The sequence below is a fragment of the Apis laboriosa genome, unplaced genomic scaffold, assembly GCF_014066325.1.
Source record: "Apis laboriosa isolate Shangri-la unplaced genomic scaffold, ASM1406632v1 scaffold812_cov158, whole genome shotgun sequence".
NCBI classification, from domain to species: Eukaryota; Metazoa; Arthropoda; class Insecta; order Hymenoptera; family Apidae; genus Apis; species Apis laboriosa.
Genome location: NW_025224511.1, coordinates 47,110 through 63,965, shown reverse-complemented (window position 1 = coordinate 63,965; position 16,856 = coordinate 47,110). Strand labels below are relative to the sequence as shown.

The window sequence follows — 16,856 nt, the reverse complement described above, 5'->3', positions numbered from 1 at the left end:
CATTCGAAGTTATTGTCCGGAGATATTCGCCAACACTTTGGTTCCCCCATTCACGTTCATCTTCCTTCCGTTTCCTTCCGTTTACAAGGCCTATCGTCCGCTCTTTAAACGGAGGCAAGAGAAGAGGAGGCTGTCGGCGAAGATACGTGTTTTCCCATAGAGGCGGTTGCAAGGGTCTCGAGAACAAGCGAACAACATTGTTGCCACGGTTGTATGCATGCAAATGCGCATCCCGTCCGCATGGCCAGAGATGAAGCTTGTGCAGAACCGTTTGTTTCGCATAAACGTTATCTGCCCTCGGCCGTCGGGCATTTTTACATTTTTACGGTTATACGCATACGTGCAGGATGAAACGACGGTGGCCGGTTATCGGCCCAAGAGTCGATAACTGAAACTTGTGGATTTCGATGCTGGCTCGGTTTATTAGAAAATCCGTGTTTCTGTGCAACGGGATTTTAAGATGAGTTTTATTATTCTCGGCTTGGATTTCTCGTTCAACGATTATTTTACGTGAGAAAGTATTGCATTGTGATCAAGGCAAGAATCGAAAGACTAATTTCTCTTATTAAAAAGAAAGTGGAAAGAAATTGTGAAACACGAAGATGAGTATATAAAGATATTAATCTTGCAAATCTTCCATATTTATTCAAGAAACAAGCGAAGAGAAATAATAGTGAGCTGTCGCTGTAAAGTCTTGATCTTCTGACTTTAAAATTGACAGATTCAAAAATTTTTTCCTCAATTTCTCTCGAACGAACATCGAGATTCCTATAATTTTCCAAATTATAGGATTTCCAAACAACTTTCCACCTTCGATTCTACGACAATTATCATCACCGTTTTATTCTCAAAATTAATCTCAAAATATAGTTGAAAGTTTCTTCCAGCAATATTCGTCGTGAATTTGAAACTGGGACCTTCTCGAACTATTATTCCGCACTTCTAAGATCTCGATTGTAGAATTTTCTAATTTCTACGGATTGTAAGGTATGTGCAGCCTAATGAGGAACACGTTGAATGATAGATCGGGCAAAAGAAGATGGAACTCGGTACAACGTCACGTCTTGTCACGTGTTCAAGAGCACCTCTTGAAGTCTCTGTTCTCGATGCCTCGAACGAATAAAGACCCTTCACGATTTCTTCTCCATCTTCGATCTTCCGCACGGAGTCTGTGAACACATATATATATATTCTCGTATTCTCTCAAACGGAACTCGATTGTGAGCCATTTTAGCTACCTCGTGTGAACAATCGATTTTAAATTATTGTTCGTGTAAACGAATTTTGTTGCGACATGATATTCTCTGTGAGGAATTAATGAATGTGTGGCATTGGAAGAATGATTGAAATTTTGCGAATATTATTGATTCTATGAATTTCTGTTGCAGTCGCGTAATACGTGATTATTTGAACGCATAAGTGTATTTGGTAAAACGAAAAAGTTCGATAATATTTCATAACTAAGAAATAAGAAAATTATATAGTCGAAAAGTAGAAGAGTCGAGGTTTAATTTGTCTCTTGCTCCATCAGTTTTCGACCGATTCTAACAAAGTTATGGAACTTGAAAAGTTTGACGATTTTTCAAACTTTTACTAAACTCCTAATTCGATGATCAGATACTCTATATATAAGAAGGAATGAAGATTGAGTGAATGTTGTGCGCAGAATTGTCAGAAAAATTCCCGTGTCTGGAAAAAGTAGGAGAAAATAGTACTGTTAGTGAACTAGTTATTGGATCCCATCTGTTATTTGTTCCTCGATATCCATTTGCTAACAGTATATAACTTATAACATCGCTAGTTTAGTAACACCACTACTTTTTCCCTTTCTTTTCATAAAGACAATTTTTCTCTAACAACTCTAATTACGTATTTTCGATTCACGAAATTATAGTGATTCAATTCTTTTTTTATTAATTTTTCCATTTTGGACGTTTCTGTGTTCCATCCACAGAGATCGCCAGAATTATCGAGGTTCTTCATTCTTCTATTTTCATTTGAAAATTATTTAAAATTATATTCTTCTTTGTTCTTTCATTGGTATCATATAAGTCAAATAAATAATGCGCTCAATTTCTACAGAGATAATTTCCTGACGATTCTAGCGATACAAATTTTATAATTTTTTTTATTCGCTCTTCCATTTACATTTTGAGAAGGAGAAAGAATATTCTTCAAAAGAATTATCGAAAGATCAAAAGAATTAAATTCTACAATCGACGAATTTTTGTATTTACCCTTTCATCGAATGGGTAAGTAAAGTTTTTATTTTCACCCCTTCCCCCCTCCCCCTCCCCTTCTCTTATCGAAGATTTTCCACTGCTTGTCCGTAGGCAAGGGTATTTCGAAAATCCAGCAGCCGCGGCACAGCGAAATCTGCGAATAATGGTGCCTACTAGCTAGTCTCAAAGGTTTTGAGGCGGAGATTAAACCGAGCATATCCGCCGATCGTATTTCAGACCCAGGTCAACGACGTGCAGCCGCTGCTCTTTTCGCGATTTAAGCTTCGTTCTTGGGCAGCATCTGCGCCCAGAATTTCTGCTACCGCCGCCTCTATATTCCGCTTCGCAATTCTTTATACACGGTGTATAAAGTCAATCGAAAGTCAGCATTTAGATTTCGTGCCGTTTAATCCGTTTTCCAATAATTTATCAAATGTTTCATACGCGATGGTAATATTAATATAAACGTTCGAAAGGCAAAGGTACGAAGAATATAAGTGTTTGAAGATTATTAAAAAAGGAAAAAGTAGGATCGAAACAATAATAAGTCGCGCTTCGACAACCGTTCCTTTCTCGCTCGTTGTTCTAAGATTCTGTTTGTGATCCGTGTTATGCGCGGGAGGGAAAGGAGAAGATCGTTGTAAGAAAGTTTTTCGTTTCCTTGAAATTTCGCTCTTTTATTAAAACGCGAAACCACACCACAACTGCTACAATCGCTTTTCCTCGGCTTTTATTTTATATCCGCCGCGTTGACACCAAAAATAAAAGATCAACATTTTTGTTTCTACTTTCTTCTTCAAAAATTTTCCATCTTTTCTTCCTTGAAGATCTATCTGCAATTTTCACTCGAATTTTCATGTAGAAATATTATTTAATTCATATAATATTTGTTCTTTATTTCTTTCATAAAATTAACTTGAACTCGTAAAAAATATATCTTTGGTTTCTTATGCATAATTTCTATTGTTCTATGATATTATTAAATCATTATAAAATTTTATTTTGACATCAAATTTTATTCGAATTTCGATTTGAATTCGTGAATTTGACATATAATTGGATATTTTTTACCAATTGTTCGACTTTCGTTTTCTACTATGTGCATTCTTAAAAGTTTATTTCACTGGATGTGGAAGAAGGAAAGATAAGTAAGAGAATAAAAGTTGGGAAATAGGTACAATAGAGAAAAGAAACAGAGATCCGCTCTTTCTGGAAAATTCACACGAGCTAATTTCTTTCTACACAGGTTCGCGCAAAGTAACATCTTTCTCCTACATAATTTTTAATTAACTAATTTTAATTATTCTCAACGTCATACTAAATTCTCAAATAACCGCACACATTCTATTATCTGAATTCTAAATTTTAAACACTTCCTTTCTATATTCCTTTTTCGGTATTAAAATTGAAAATTTCTTAAAGAATTTGATTCACATGCTAATCTAAACTATTTTATTTTAGAAAAATAATTCCAATAATTGAAAGAAATTTCAAAAGAGATACATCGTGCCCCATTAAAAACGGAAAGACAGATGTCGCAGAGGGTATTGATATAAACGGCCGAAAAGACGATTCTCAGACGGTGTGATATTGATTTCACGACAGGTGAACAGATTTAACGCACAATTACTCTGATTGAATGAGGTTGGCCCGGAGAATTGGCGACATCAAAGGACAAACCGGCACTCGCCACCTCGTTAAGGGAAGTTGAAAGGAGCAAGGGATGGACACATGGTCTAGAAAGAGCTCCCTGTACCTGCCACGCTTTGTTATCTGCTTCCAGTATTTCTTGGAAACGCTCTGCTCATTTGTCGGCTAAATAGCGCTCTATGGTGGAATTAAGCATTGCGAGAAAATTGCTATCGCGTACCTTTTTGAAATTAGTATCATTCATTCTGGTAAAAGAATAAAAGGAAACAATCATTTCGATATATCGTTTTTAGAGAATCGAGAAATACGAGCTTTCGTCGTATTTGAAGAAGAGATTTTAATTTCTTAAACGACTTCATCGAGGTTTCTCGAGCGACACGACGATTACGTATTCGCGTTTTCCTCCTCTCTTTTTGTTTGGCAAACATCTGGAAATATTTCTGAGTATCCTATTATCTCGAGTCCTTTGTATCCTAAGAAGATTTCTTGGCAAAAGGTACGTCGTTTATACTACATAAGTTATAGTATAATTACGCATTCGAGCTTTTCCTTTTACAAGCCAAGGATTCAACCCAGTAAAAAATATCGCGCATATCCTGTGTCATCGTTCAATCGTAAGTTGATACTCGTCGATGGCAACGACCTGTTACGTGAATAATATCGAGCGTCGATTTTTTAGTCGATTTTCGAACTCGTTTAAATCGAACTGGCCTCGAGCTTTTTCTTTTTTTCTTTTTTCTTTTTTTTTTTTTGACGTGTTTCGAATTTTCGTCACCGTGGAAATTTATCGGCTGCGTGGAAATTGGAGAGAATACGTACGACATTGGAAAACTTGAAGTCACGACACACTTTCATGAAATACAGAGGATTGACGAAAAAAGACAAGATAAAGATGGCCAAATGCCAAGTTATATATAACGATTTTTTAAATATCGAATTTTGGAAACGAAAATTGTAAAATTGTATGAATCATTGGGAACAATATTTAAATAATTTCACTGAGAGGCGAATATATTTTCACAATAAAATAAATTAATATTGGTGAAACATGAGAATGTAAAAATAAAAAAGGAAATATAAAAATAATGTAAACTGCGTGGCCGAATAACGCTGAACAAATTGTGATCCCTGAGAAATCGAATTTCTTGCAATACCTTTGAGAGTTGTTTTATTCCATTAAAAAAAGGAAAGGTCGACGAATCGAATCTCGATCAACCCCTAAGCGGGTTGAAACACGCGGGGTGAACGTTCGTCGATGCGAACGACGTTTGTACAGCACCGGTTTGTTAAGAAGATTAACTTCTTTTACTTTTATCGTCCAACATTTCCAGGAGGGAAACTTTTCAAACAAAAGTCGTGAATAAATTCAAATTCGACTTTGATATCTTCTTCCTTTTCCCCTTTTACATTTTTCATGGTTACAAAGATCTTCTTATTACCTTACGAGGAAATTCTAATTCTAAAGAAAGTGTACGTGTATGTAGCGTGAAATGAATTACACACGGAGCAAAAGCGAAAAGTCTTGCTTTGAAAGGATAATTTTATGCAACAACGTAATAAAAATTAAATTATCGTATTAAACGTTTCTTATTAAAATTTACATTTTATATACTTAAATGATTTATTGCTCTGTTTCGCATTATACTTGAATCTTCAAGAAATAACTTTAATCCATTAAAATGATACTCTCTCCTCCCTCCTAAAAGAAAATTACTTGACACACAAAGTGTTAATCAAAATAAAATATATCGATCGAGACTTATTTATTTGTTATAAACAATTCAATTACATAAGATATACAAAAACTTTCTTGTCAATCTTTCGAAGCACCATTCGAGAAATAAATAACACGACCGCATGGTACAGGTGCGATGCATTTCCGCTTGCATGTAGTTTCCGGGACATGCATCAATTTGTGGAGAGAGAGAGAGAGAGAGAGACGACGAATTAGATTTTTCTTCTCGATCCGTTTCGAACGTGACTGACCAATCCTTGGCGACCAGATAGATCGATGCCTACGCCATTTAATTGGCGCGCCCCTTAATCACCCCCCCCTCGTCTCGACCTCTCGACAGTGGCTTGGACCTGTCGCCGATGATGTAATTACCAGGGCGAGCGGTTAAAGGCAAATTAACCGGAAGTTTATCCCTTAGTCCTTGGAGTTAATTAACTGGGAATGAATTAAGAGATGGCCGGGTGGATTTGTGCCTTCAGAAAAATAAATCAACTGTGAGAGGCTTTGGTGCGTGCGTGGAGGATGGAAGGGAGAAGTGGCGCCCCCTCCAACAAGTATTATCGGACGATTTTAATGGAATTTCGAGATAAATGGGGGATAAAAGTTATTCAATTCGCGTCCATTTATTTCTACGTAATTCATGGGCTTTAATATTATTCGAAAAATAATCCACTCGATGCAAATTCTGATGAAAAGCAATATGAATATTTAGTGATGAGTTATAAATAAGAGTAAATTGCCAAAAAATAAATAAATAAATAGCGAAATATTTAATTTTTAAACGATAATGGTAAAAAGATGGTAAATTGGTGAAGATTAATTAATAATAATAAGAATGATTAATTTCCATTCGAAATCTTTAAATTTAAGATATTCGAATCATTTTTTTCTTCTCCAATGTGTTCAGATATTAGATTCAAAATACAAGGAGGAAAATATCAAAATACAAATTCACCTAATCAATTGGATATTTCGAAATTATTATTTTTTTATAAATAATCGTTTAATCGAGATATATTTATAGAAGAAGCAATCATGCTTTCTCTCGAAACAATCACATCGGATTGGTTAATTTCATTTTCAGACACTGCTCTTTGCTTATATACCGTAAACGCGAAGCTTCCTACAGACTCGTGCCATAATTCAAACACAGCAATACTCCACTCTCCAGTCAACCACTTACTACTACAAGAGAAGTTACTTTACAAATGGATACTTCTCAACTTCTCAAGATCAGTTCAAAATCTTTCCCTGATATCATCACGTTCAAGTAAGATACTCTTACACACGTTCTTAATCAGACGAAAAGAAACGTGCAATGAAATCAATGCCAATGGCAACATCGGGAGGACAATAAGATTCGAGATTTAATTAAAAACTTTAATTAAAATCCAATTCTTCCCGATTCAAGTATCCAAAGAATTCCCTATTCTATTATAAAATATCAATGGAATTTCGAGGAGAATTTCGAAAATATCAGCGGGGTGAATGAATTTTGCAAAATTAACACGATGGATATCAAAAATTAATCTTTCGCGAATATTTGGTCGAAATCTATACCAACAATCGTGCGGAATAAAATTTTCCATTGGATGGAAGAGGAAAAAATTCGTTATTGGAAAGAATACATTCTAAGATACGAATCTTCATCTGGTAAATATGAGAGAATGGGAACGATTGAATCAACGATTCAAATAGAAAATGGTATTCTAAAAGTAACCGAGGATGGCGTTTTCCATTTTGCAGCGAGAGCAATGGCTATCTCGCTGCTTTTAAACCGGCGTTAATATTAAAGTCCTTTTTCAAAAGTCTGGTATCGCCGCTCTTCGCCAAAGAGTTTTCATCTCGTGAGTAATTTCATCTGTGCGTGTAGATCTGTTCGCGTTTCCTTAATATAGGCACGTTATATAAATTAATTCAACGTGAGAAGATCCGGGATAAGTAGTGGAAATAGGTAAATTTTCTTTTTGCAAGAACAAAAAAGGTAATTCTTATTATTTATCGCCTGTCCATTATGGAAATCTGTTAAATTAAAAATAATTAATATATATATTATTTTGCGGAGGATAAGAATTATTTGTTGGAAAGAAAGAGTGGAAAGGATCGAAAAAGGAAAAATACAGAACGGAAATGTACCTACTTGAAATGTAAGAAGGATCCTTTATTTCGAACCAGTGTTCGAATTCCCCTTATCTTGTCACGTACAAATACTTGACTTGCCAACCAGGTTCGTTAAACTTCTCGCCAAACTCTCTTCCCCTCAACAACGATCAACAGACTTCCTATATCTTCTCTGCAAACTTTCCCACAATATCTACACGATTATCTTGGAGCCATCACCCCATCCCTTTATACCTTTTTCTCTCGCCAACTTCATTGTTTCTTATTTCTTCTTATCCCAACAACAGTTACGTGTATATATATATATATATATATATCACTACAATCCCCTATTCGTCGAATCGAGAAACGAGCAATGCATTTTATCGATCGTTATCTCTCTCTTTCGAGCGAGATTCCAACAACTCCCCATCCTCGTCTCATGCGTTATCAATCTTTCGCTCGTCTTCGTCCGTCCTTTTATTTTTCCTCGAATTTTTCTCACTTGCTCGCGTCTTGGCGGAGGGGAATCGTCGTCTCAAAGGGTACGCTAATGGAACGGATATTAAAAAATAAACGGGACGTGGCTGGCACGGAAATGAAAACAGCCGCGAATTCGAGTTTCGCCGTCTACCGACCGATTATACATTGCGATTAAATAGCAAATTAAGCTTGGTGATGAAACGAATCGGGTTACGAATGCCGTCTTCTAGCGTTTCTTTTAAATATTTCTCTTTCAATTTTGCCGGGGAATTTGGAATTGGAAATTTTGCTCTCGAAGATGAAAGAGAAATTTCTATATTGAAACGGAGATGGTATTTCGTGATTGGGATTATCTTGATATAATTGCTCCAACTGTTAATAACTAGTAAACTTGGAGCGTGAATCGTGCGAAATTATATTTATAGATAGACACAGAGAGATTTATCTTGGAAGCTATTGATGGCATTGGATAATATTAATGGATCCAGATATTATATTTTAATATTATTGATGGACAAATAATTGGATAATAGAAAAAAACTGAATAATTCGGTATAAGAGATGTTTTTCCTAGATTGATTCATAGAAAATATTTAAAATAATTCTTTTGCCACGAATAATTGATCGTTTCTTTTATAAAAAATAAAAAAAATATGATTCTATTCGCGGAAAGAAACTTGATTTTCATATATTCTCTATGAAATAGTGTATCCCTTCAATTTTTATTCGAGATATCTCTCAATGTATCATCAATTTCTTGTCGTATATTTAAATAAATCGATTTAAATAAAACACTCTGTACATATAGTCATATATTGCAGTTGCACTTAAACTCTACGTTGAAACGGAAAAGTTTGATTGGAAAACAAAAAAGAAAAAAAAAATAATAGCGTAATTCGAATATAACGAGCACGATAGTAACGCAAATGTGAGCCGATAATGAACCACCGAAATACCATTATCCCGTCTGTAGAGAATTCATTATCCCTTAGCTTCCGCACCCACGGATCTTTTCCTCCCTGTATAATCGAGGGATACGAGAGGGGAGAGCTCCATAAATCCCAACTATCGTTGTCGTAATTTTTATAGCGTAATCATGGGTTGCGAACAAACATCCTCGACGAGGCATTCCACGAGATAATGCGTCGCCAAGCAGGAAAACGATGACAGATACCGGTTCGATTTATTACCAAGGCGCGCCATATCGAACTACTCGACTACTATCGTAAGTAGATAAGCTTCCTTATAGTCAGGCGTCTAAATATTACGTGAATCGTTTCTATCTTCGTCGAACGTTTCGTCGAGAGGATTGTTCTTCACGTTTTTCTTAAACGTATCTCTATCTCGAGATATTTTTAATCAGAGCTCCTCATCACCTTTGTTTATTAATGTTGCTCAACATTTTTCGTTACTTTTTTCGAAAGATTTTGCGATAAATTTGATGGATACTTTGGACTCGTTTGGAATATGTGGAATAAATAACTTTGAATATTGAAAGATTAAGTTGGATTGAATTGGATTAAAATAGATTCAACTTTGATATCTTATATTTTGATAAAAATATGTGTTCGTTTAAAATTAATTTTCTTCGTTATTTCTCTGCCCATATTAAACTTCATTCAGTAAACTAATTTCTCAATGATTAATTTTAAGTAGATTCTCGTAAATTGATCGATCAATTTTGGTAGAATTAAATTCTGCAAACAATCGTATTATACCCTTTTGAAATCATAGAGTTCGAACCATAGAATATCGTTAAAGGGAAATCGTCTCTTCTAACGGATTATTCTCTTCCTATCGTGTAATGCATTAGCTCGGATACATAAACGCAGGTTTGTTTGAGGTTTGAAAGGTACAATACGCAACTGGCTAAGTTAGGGTTTCAATAATACCCGGGCGAACTGTAATAAAATTTCGGAATCGCGAGTCTAGATAACAAGCAAAGTACCCCATTTGGTCATTCTATGCGTACTTCCGTGCTTTGTGCATCGTGCTCCAAAGAGCAGGCCGAGAATGATTTTACGAACACCTGGATCTCACGAGCCAGATTCAGTGTAGCGTCGTTAATTTGATATTAACGAGACTCTTGGATTACACCGGTAATCCAAGATAAGTAACGTTACAGTATTTGGTTAGCGAGGTGTTTGAGCAGAGAATACTTAGAAGTGTTCAAATATTATTATTAATACGATCTTAGAAAATTATTTTTGTTCTAGATTTTATAAAATATATTATATCGTCATATTAAAATGGAGAATATAAAAATGCTCGAACAAACGTTACGTCAATCCAATATTGTAAAAATGAATAAAATTTCATTTTTATTTTTTAATTGTTTTTCCATTCTTAAAAAAAAAAAAAGAATTAATATATATTGATGCCAGGGCATCGATATATAAACGAGAGAAATCGAGTATCGTCATTATCGATAATAATCGACATTCCTACTGTCCATGGAACAATTTCCAACAGCCATAAACGAATACCACGATCATGCGTTCAGCTTAGCGAGTCATTAACGCCACATTAACGTCGCTCTTCGCTCATCTACGTGCCCGCGATCTTAATGAGAGGTGCTCACCTAACAAGTTTCACTGTTTAATGGTTCGTCGAATGTGGCCTGGAAATTACTAACAGATGGTCAAACTGATTTTCGAACTCCCAATCGAATGGAGAAATCGATTAAGAAATACAATTTTATTATTTTATTTTAAAACAGGTAAAAGATGTTTGGGAAATTTTGATATGATGATTTATTTATTGACGATTTTTATTTTCAGAAAGAAAAATTTCAAGAACATACGATAAAAATAATAAATTTAAAATAATAATTTTAAAGAATTTATAAAGTGTCATCAACGTATAAAATATACATTATACAATGTAAATGTTTAAATTTTTATACAGTGTAAAGGAACAATAAAAAAAAAATTATTTATTTTGAAATTCTATCGAAAAGATAGACTCATCATTTGTACAATACAAGCCATAGATAATTATATTAATAATTGATTATTTATTCTTTTCCTCGGTTTAAAAGCAATTCAAAGTATTTAATAATTAATTTTATAATATATTTTTTTTTATTATTATGATAAAACAGTGTAATAATGTATGTTGATTGCAGCGTGTCAACAGGTCAAATACGGCGTGCAGGCGGTATTCGGGCCATCGGATCCCATTCTGGGGCAACACATCCACAGCATCTGCGACGCACTGGATATTCCACATTTGGAAGCCAGGCTGGACCTGGACACGGAGGCGAAAGAGTTCAGCATCAACCTCTATCCCGCACAAAGTTTGCTCAACGCCGCTTATCAGGATATCATGGAGTTTCTCAACTGGACCAAGGTCGCCATTATCTACGAGGACGATTATGGTAAGTATTTCTTTCATTATTTCCCATCTTAATTACTCTCATTGCCTTTCGAAACATGGAATTATTTCATTTTAGGTTTTCTTAACATATAGTTCTTCACTTGATTCAATCACAAGCAAGATTAAGTTTTTTTTTATAAACTATTATTTCGCAGAAATAATTTTACTTCTTCTATTTTTATCTATTTTTCGAGACAATAGTCTGTAATATTAATTCGACTCAACGAATTAAATTAAAGAGAAATTCTAATTTAAATGAGGATTATAAGAGGCATAGATATTCGAAACAAGGGAAGCATTAATTTCACCCATAATCCCGGTTGGATTATTAATTTGCTTAACAATTGCTGCTGAAGAAAGCCTCTCAATTAGCAACAATTAAGATTCCAGCAAATGGAATAACGTCGATTAATAAACATCCTTGTGAAAAATCGAGATAACGAAATTCATTCGTAATTAGAAAACGTTGGCCGGCGAAGAAAACGTTTTAATTAAGCGAATTTCGTTTAATTAATTCGCGAAATGGCGATTTTAAACCAGGATTCCTTCCGACGTTTTCAAGTAATTGCACACTATTCTTTGGTACTCTCGATCTTCGACGATGAATAATGTAAAGAGTTGAATGGAATTGTGTAAGATGCACGTGCGCGCAATCGTGGCATGGTTCCATTTGGATCTATAAGGCAATAAAGACGGAATATTTATTGACATTTTCTAAGCTTCTCAATTCCAATTCTTGGAGATGTCAAAAAAAATGATGATCCACTTTGTTGCACGGTAAATCGAGTAAATATTTAATCTTTATGTTAAAGTCTGAAAAAGATTTTCAAATCCAGTTTTTTTTCTGCCTTCGAATTTTATAATTTAAGCTTTAAAAGATTATTTAGCTTAACAAGATAATAAATCTAACATTGATTTAATTCTATAGAAAAGATTAGAAAAGAAGATCAGAGAATATTTCCATCAAAGCATAGAATACTTTTGAGAATTATATTTGGGATAAAGGCACGAGTTGAAATAAATTTCAAAGAGTATGAAAGGTTTTTCGCGCTTATTTTACATGAAAAGTATTCAGTACGTCATATTAGCTTTAAACGGCTCTTAGTCCAGGTTCAAGCTGAGCTACAATAGGGATGCGTAAATTTAACCGCTATGAGTATCGACCGAACGCTCGTGCTGTAATATTCCCGTGACAGATTGTTACAGTACGTGCGTCGCCACCATTTCGTGCGCAATGAACGTGGCTCTTCCCCAAGCTAGATCGAGGATTTCGTTGTCACCGAAGGGTAAATGGCATATTCGTTGTCAGACAGGTATCCAGTAGCCTATTTCGAATTATAAATGTGGCAAATGTACACGCTCCACAAAACGAATGATCTGAATTTTCTAGAATAGATTTTCTAGAATAAATAAACTATATACTATCACGTTTAATTTAATTCACATTTCCATTCTCGGAATGATTCTTAACGAATACAATAGAAAATTTCTCAAATAATTTCAAGACTCGATGAGATTTGTGGAATCGAATAGAGAAGAAGTGGAATGGAATGTTTTTGTTTGGGACAACAGTTAACAAAATCAGAAATTAAAGCATTATTATTTTTTATTAATAACAGTAAAAAAATTAATTATATAACATATAATTATAAATATATTTTATTCATCTCATGAATTGATTATATTAAAAGGGATATGGATATTTATAAATGAAATAATATGATAAAATGAAGTGATATTGATATTAATAATTAGATTGCAGATTTTTATGCAACTAAAACATGTTCAAATATATAAAAAATATTTCATATAATGTCATTAAGATACACTCAGAAAATAGAGAAAACCATGCCATTGAAATCCCTTTTTGATTCATCTCGATATCTCAATTGGTTGCCGAGATATAAGGATTTCAAGTGTCCATAGCATTTACACAGTGCAGAAGTTATGAATGGATCCCTGACCTACATTTTTTTCCTAGAAACGCGTACTACGTCCTTCCAGGAATTACGTCTGGCACTTGTCTGGAGTGAATAGGTCAGTGACACGAGGTGCGAGCGAGAGGTCCGAGTAAGCGACAAGGAAGGAGATATTAAACGATTAAAAATTACCCTTCTCTTTACACGACGATATCTCGAGAACCGGAAGTCGGATCGAGATAAACGAAAGAGCGTTTTAAAGGGGAAGGTTCCGCGCTTCTAACGATCCCTCACTCGTTGACCGGAAGTCAGTATCTTCGGAATTACAGCGATTCAAAGTTTTGCTAATTTTAATAGAGTTTAATCATGTTTTAGGTAAATGATTAAAAATTACTTTCTCTTTATACGATGATATCTCGAGAACCGGAAGTTGGATCGGAATAAATGAAAAAGCGTTTTAAAGGGGAAGGTTTCGCGCTTCTAACGATCGCTCACTCTTCACCGGAAGTCATTATCTTCGGAATTACAGCGGTTCAAAGTTTTCTTAATTTTAATAGAATTTAATCATGTTTTAGGTAAACGATTAAAAATTACTTTCTCTTTACACGATGATATCTCGAGAACCGGAAGTCGAATCGGAATAAAGAGCGTTTTAAAGGGGAAGATTCCACGCTTCTAACGATCGTTCACTCATTGACCGGAAGTCAGTATCTTCGGAATTACAACGGTTCAAATTTTTCCTAATTTTAATAATGTTTAATAAATTTAGGATAAATTATTATATATTTTAATCAACTTTTAATTATCAATAACTAAAAAAGCAATATCTCTATTTTGTCTCTCATTTTCGAATTATAAACATGCAAGTATATTCGTTTTACAAAATAATGATAAATTAAATTTTCAGTTGATCAAATTAAAAATTCGTCCCTCGAATGATTTTAAATTAGGACACGAACCAATACGTGAAAAGTTTCACAAACACTTTCGTTTCCGAAGCTCGAAGAGATTTGAACAAACTTAACCAAATAACCGATGAAAACACGTTTCGAGCTCAACCAACGTCTAAACCAACGAGCTTATCTATTTGCGCGAAAGTTATACGTGCAAGCCGATTAGAACACTCAACCCAATCCACCCCCTTTGCGCCACATCCGTCACCAACCGAGGCCAACCGTCCCCTATCCGTTTCCAAACTGATTTCCAACAGAGATTTATCCGAGCCCCAGAATTTCCGTGTTCCTTCCATTTTCAATTCGAGTCAACGTTGCCCACAGAAAATAACGAATCCTTGCTCCCCTGTCGAAACGTCTTCAATCCGTGTTCAAAACCACCGACTTCTCCTTGTACAAGGATCTGGATGATTCTCTGACGAATCCCTCCTGACAAACTTTAATCCCTTTTCACGGAGATAGGTTTCAACTTGAAACCACCGATAAACCACCGTGCATAATTTAATGATTGGACTTCGATTAGAATCCAACGCAACAAAGTATACACTCGAATGTATACTTCTTATACGAATCCATTAATCTCTCCATGATAAATTCAAAAATTCTCACGAAAATTCATGAAACTGAGGGAAAATATTTTTAAACTTGGCAACAAAATTTCCAACGTTTCTAATAACGCTTTAAGGCCCCGCCCTTCGTTATTTCGTGCCGCCAGCGTTAACCCTCGTTACTCAAGCCTGCATCTTCCATCGGGTGCCGTGTACCGGAAGCGAGTATTCATTGTGAGGAATTCCTCGAGGTGGTGCGCTGTTTAACGCGCGTGTTAATTTCGCGTCTTTGATCTCACGCGCTTTATTAAAGAACCACGTTAGAATTTTCCTGTCCTCCCCTCACTTGTTTTCAAACTCATTAAGATTCTACGCGTGAGGATAAAATGTTCGAAAGTTATATAACGCCTCGCGCATCCTTTCCAAATGACATTCTTCGCCACGAACGTACGCAAGTTTTCAAGTTTGACGAAGAATTTGCGTTTAATTCAAATGGTGTTGTCACGAAATCAACTTATATTGGAAAGGAGCGAAGAGTTTCCTCCTCTTTTCAACGATGAGATTCTTGGATTTATTCGATGAAAATGAAACGATGCAAAAGATCATTACATTCGTAAATTCATGATATGAAATATGAAATATTTAACAGATAAGATTCGGAAGTGTTATTGGTCGATTTTGGGATAGAATTTGGAACATTTGACAGAGATTTCAAGAGTGTAATTTTAAGAAGAATGTCCATTTGATGAATTAAAAATTATATTATACATTAAAGTCGATTAAAATTTAATTGTATTGTATTTTTCAGTCTTCAACACGTGTAAGATTTAATTTCAATACAATCTGTGTATAATATAATCTGTATAAAAGTATTAGCTACATAGTTAGCCGGTTATAAATAAAAAAGTAACGCGCGTAAAATTTAAAAAAATTGCAGAGAAGAGCAGAGTTATATAGTAAAGCATTCTCTTTCAACAGAAACTGTGGCAAAGCTGTGTGGAAGAATGTGGAATTTTAAAATTTCCCTCTTTTCTCAGGCTTCAAATCCCATTATTAAAATATTTTTCAAATTTTTTCAAAGAATTAATATTTCAAACTTAAAAATTGTTTGTAAATGTGAATTATATTTTCCGCAGATTTAATCCAATTTTCTTCAACCGTTTATACAATTAAACTATTCGATTTATAATGAGTTAACAATCAAGAAATAAATATAACAGTTTCAATTTGCAAATTATTAATAAATCAATCTATATTGTTGGTAAATAATTGATCAAAGAAGATTGACGGAAATAATTCATAAAAATCGAACAATAACAAAAGTACAGCAACATTTCCATCATTCTACCCATTATCAATCCTTTCTTCCGATCCTCCCGATATTCCGAATTGGCGCATCTCACTCCAATGTCCCGGACAATAGAAAGAATGCAACGTCGCATTTTAAACCGCGAAGCAAAGGAACACCCTCCTCTCCATTCCCACCCAAAATATACAATACCATTCTCGATATCTCGACTCGAATCACCTAAACTAAAAATCCATTGAAAACCTTATACGAGAGTTTGCATTCGAATTTTTGACGGATTACCACCGTTTCCCGTATTATGGGATACAGCAACGCTTTCAAACTCCATTCCATTGGATGAGGGTATTCCCGTCACGGAGGACGAAAATCGGTTCGAAACTTGCTTGCGTCACAGGCAGACCCTCGCGATATTGGCAACCCACGTTGAGGATTCTCGGTACATCGCGGAAAAAGCGGCGGGCAGCAACGTTGCTCGCCGCCTCTCTCGGGTGCAAGATTCGTCCACCCACGTGGGGAATATGTATCCAGTCTGCCACGTTGCGTTGCGTATCTAAATCAT

The 16,856-nt window shown here is 35.0% G+C and overlaps 1 protein-coding gene across 4 annotated transcripts in view; it reads left to right on the top strand.

Annotated features, from left to right (window-relative positions):
- Window positions 1-16,856, top strand: part of LOC122719525 (glutamate receptor ionotropic, kainate 2) — a 103,201-nt gene that overhangs the window by 42,337 nt on the left and 44,008 nt on the right. For all 4 annotated transcript variants that reach the window (XM_043945430.1, XM_043945428.1, XM_043945427.1 and 1 more), the window contains exon 4: window positions 11,318-11,569. In XM_043945430.1, the coding sequence (XP_043801365.1) occupies window positions 11,318-11,569 (252 nt within the window). The remainder of the gene's footprint in view (window positions 1-11,317; window positions 11,570-16,856) is intronic.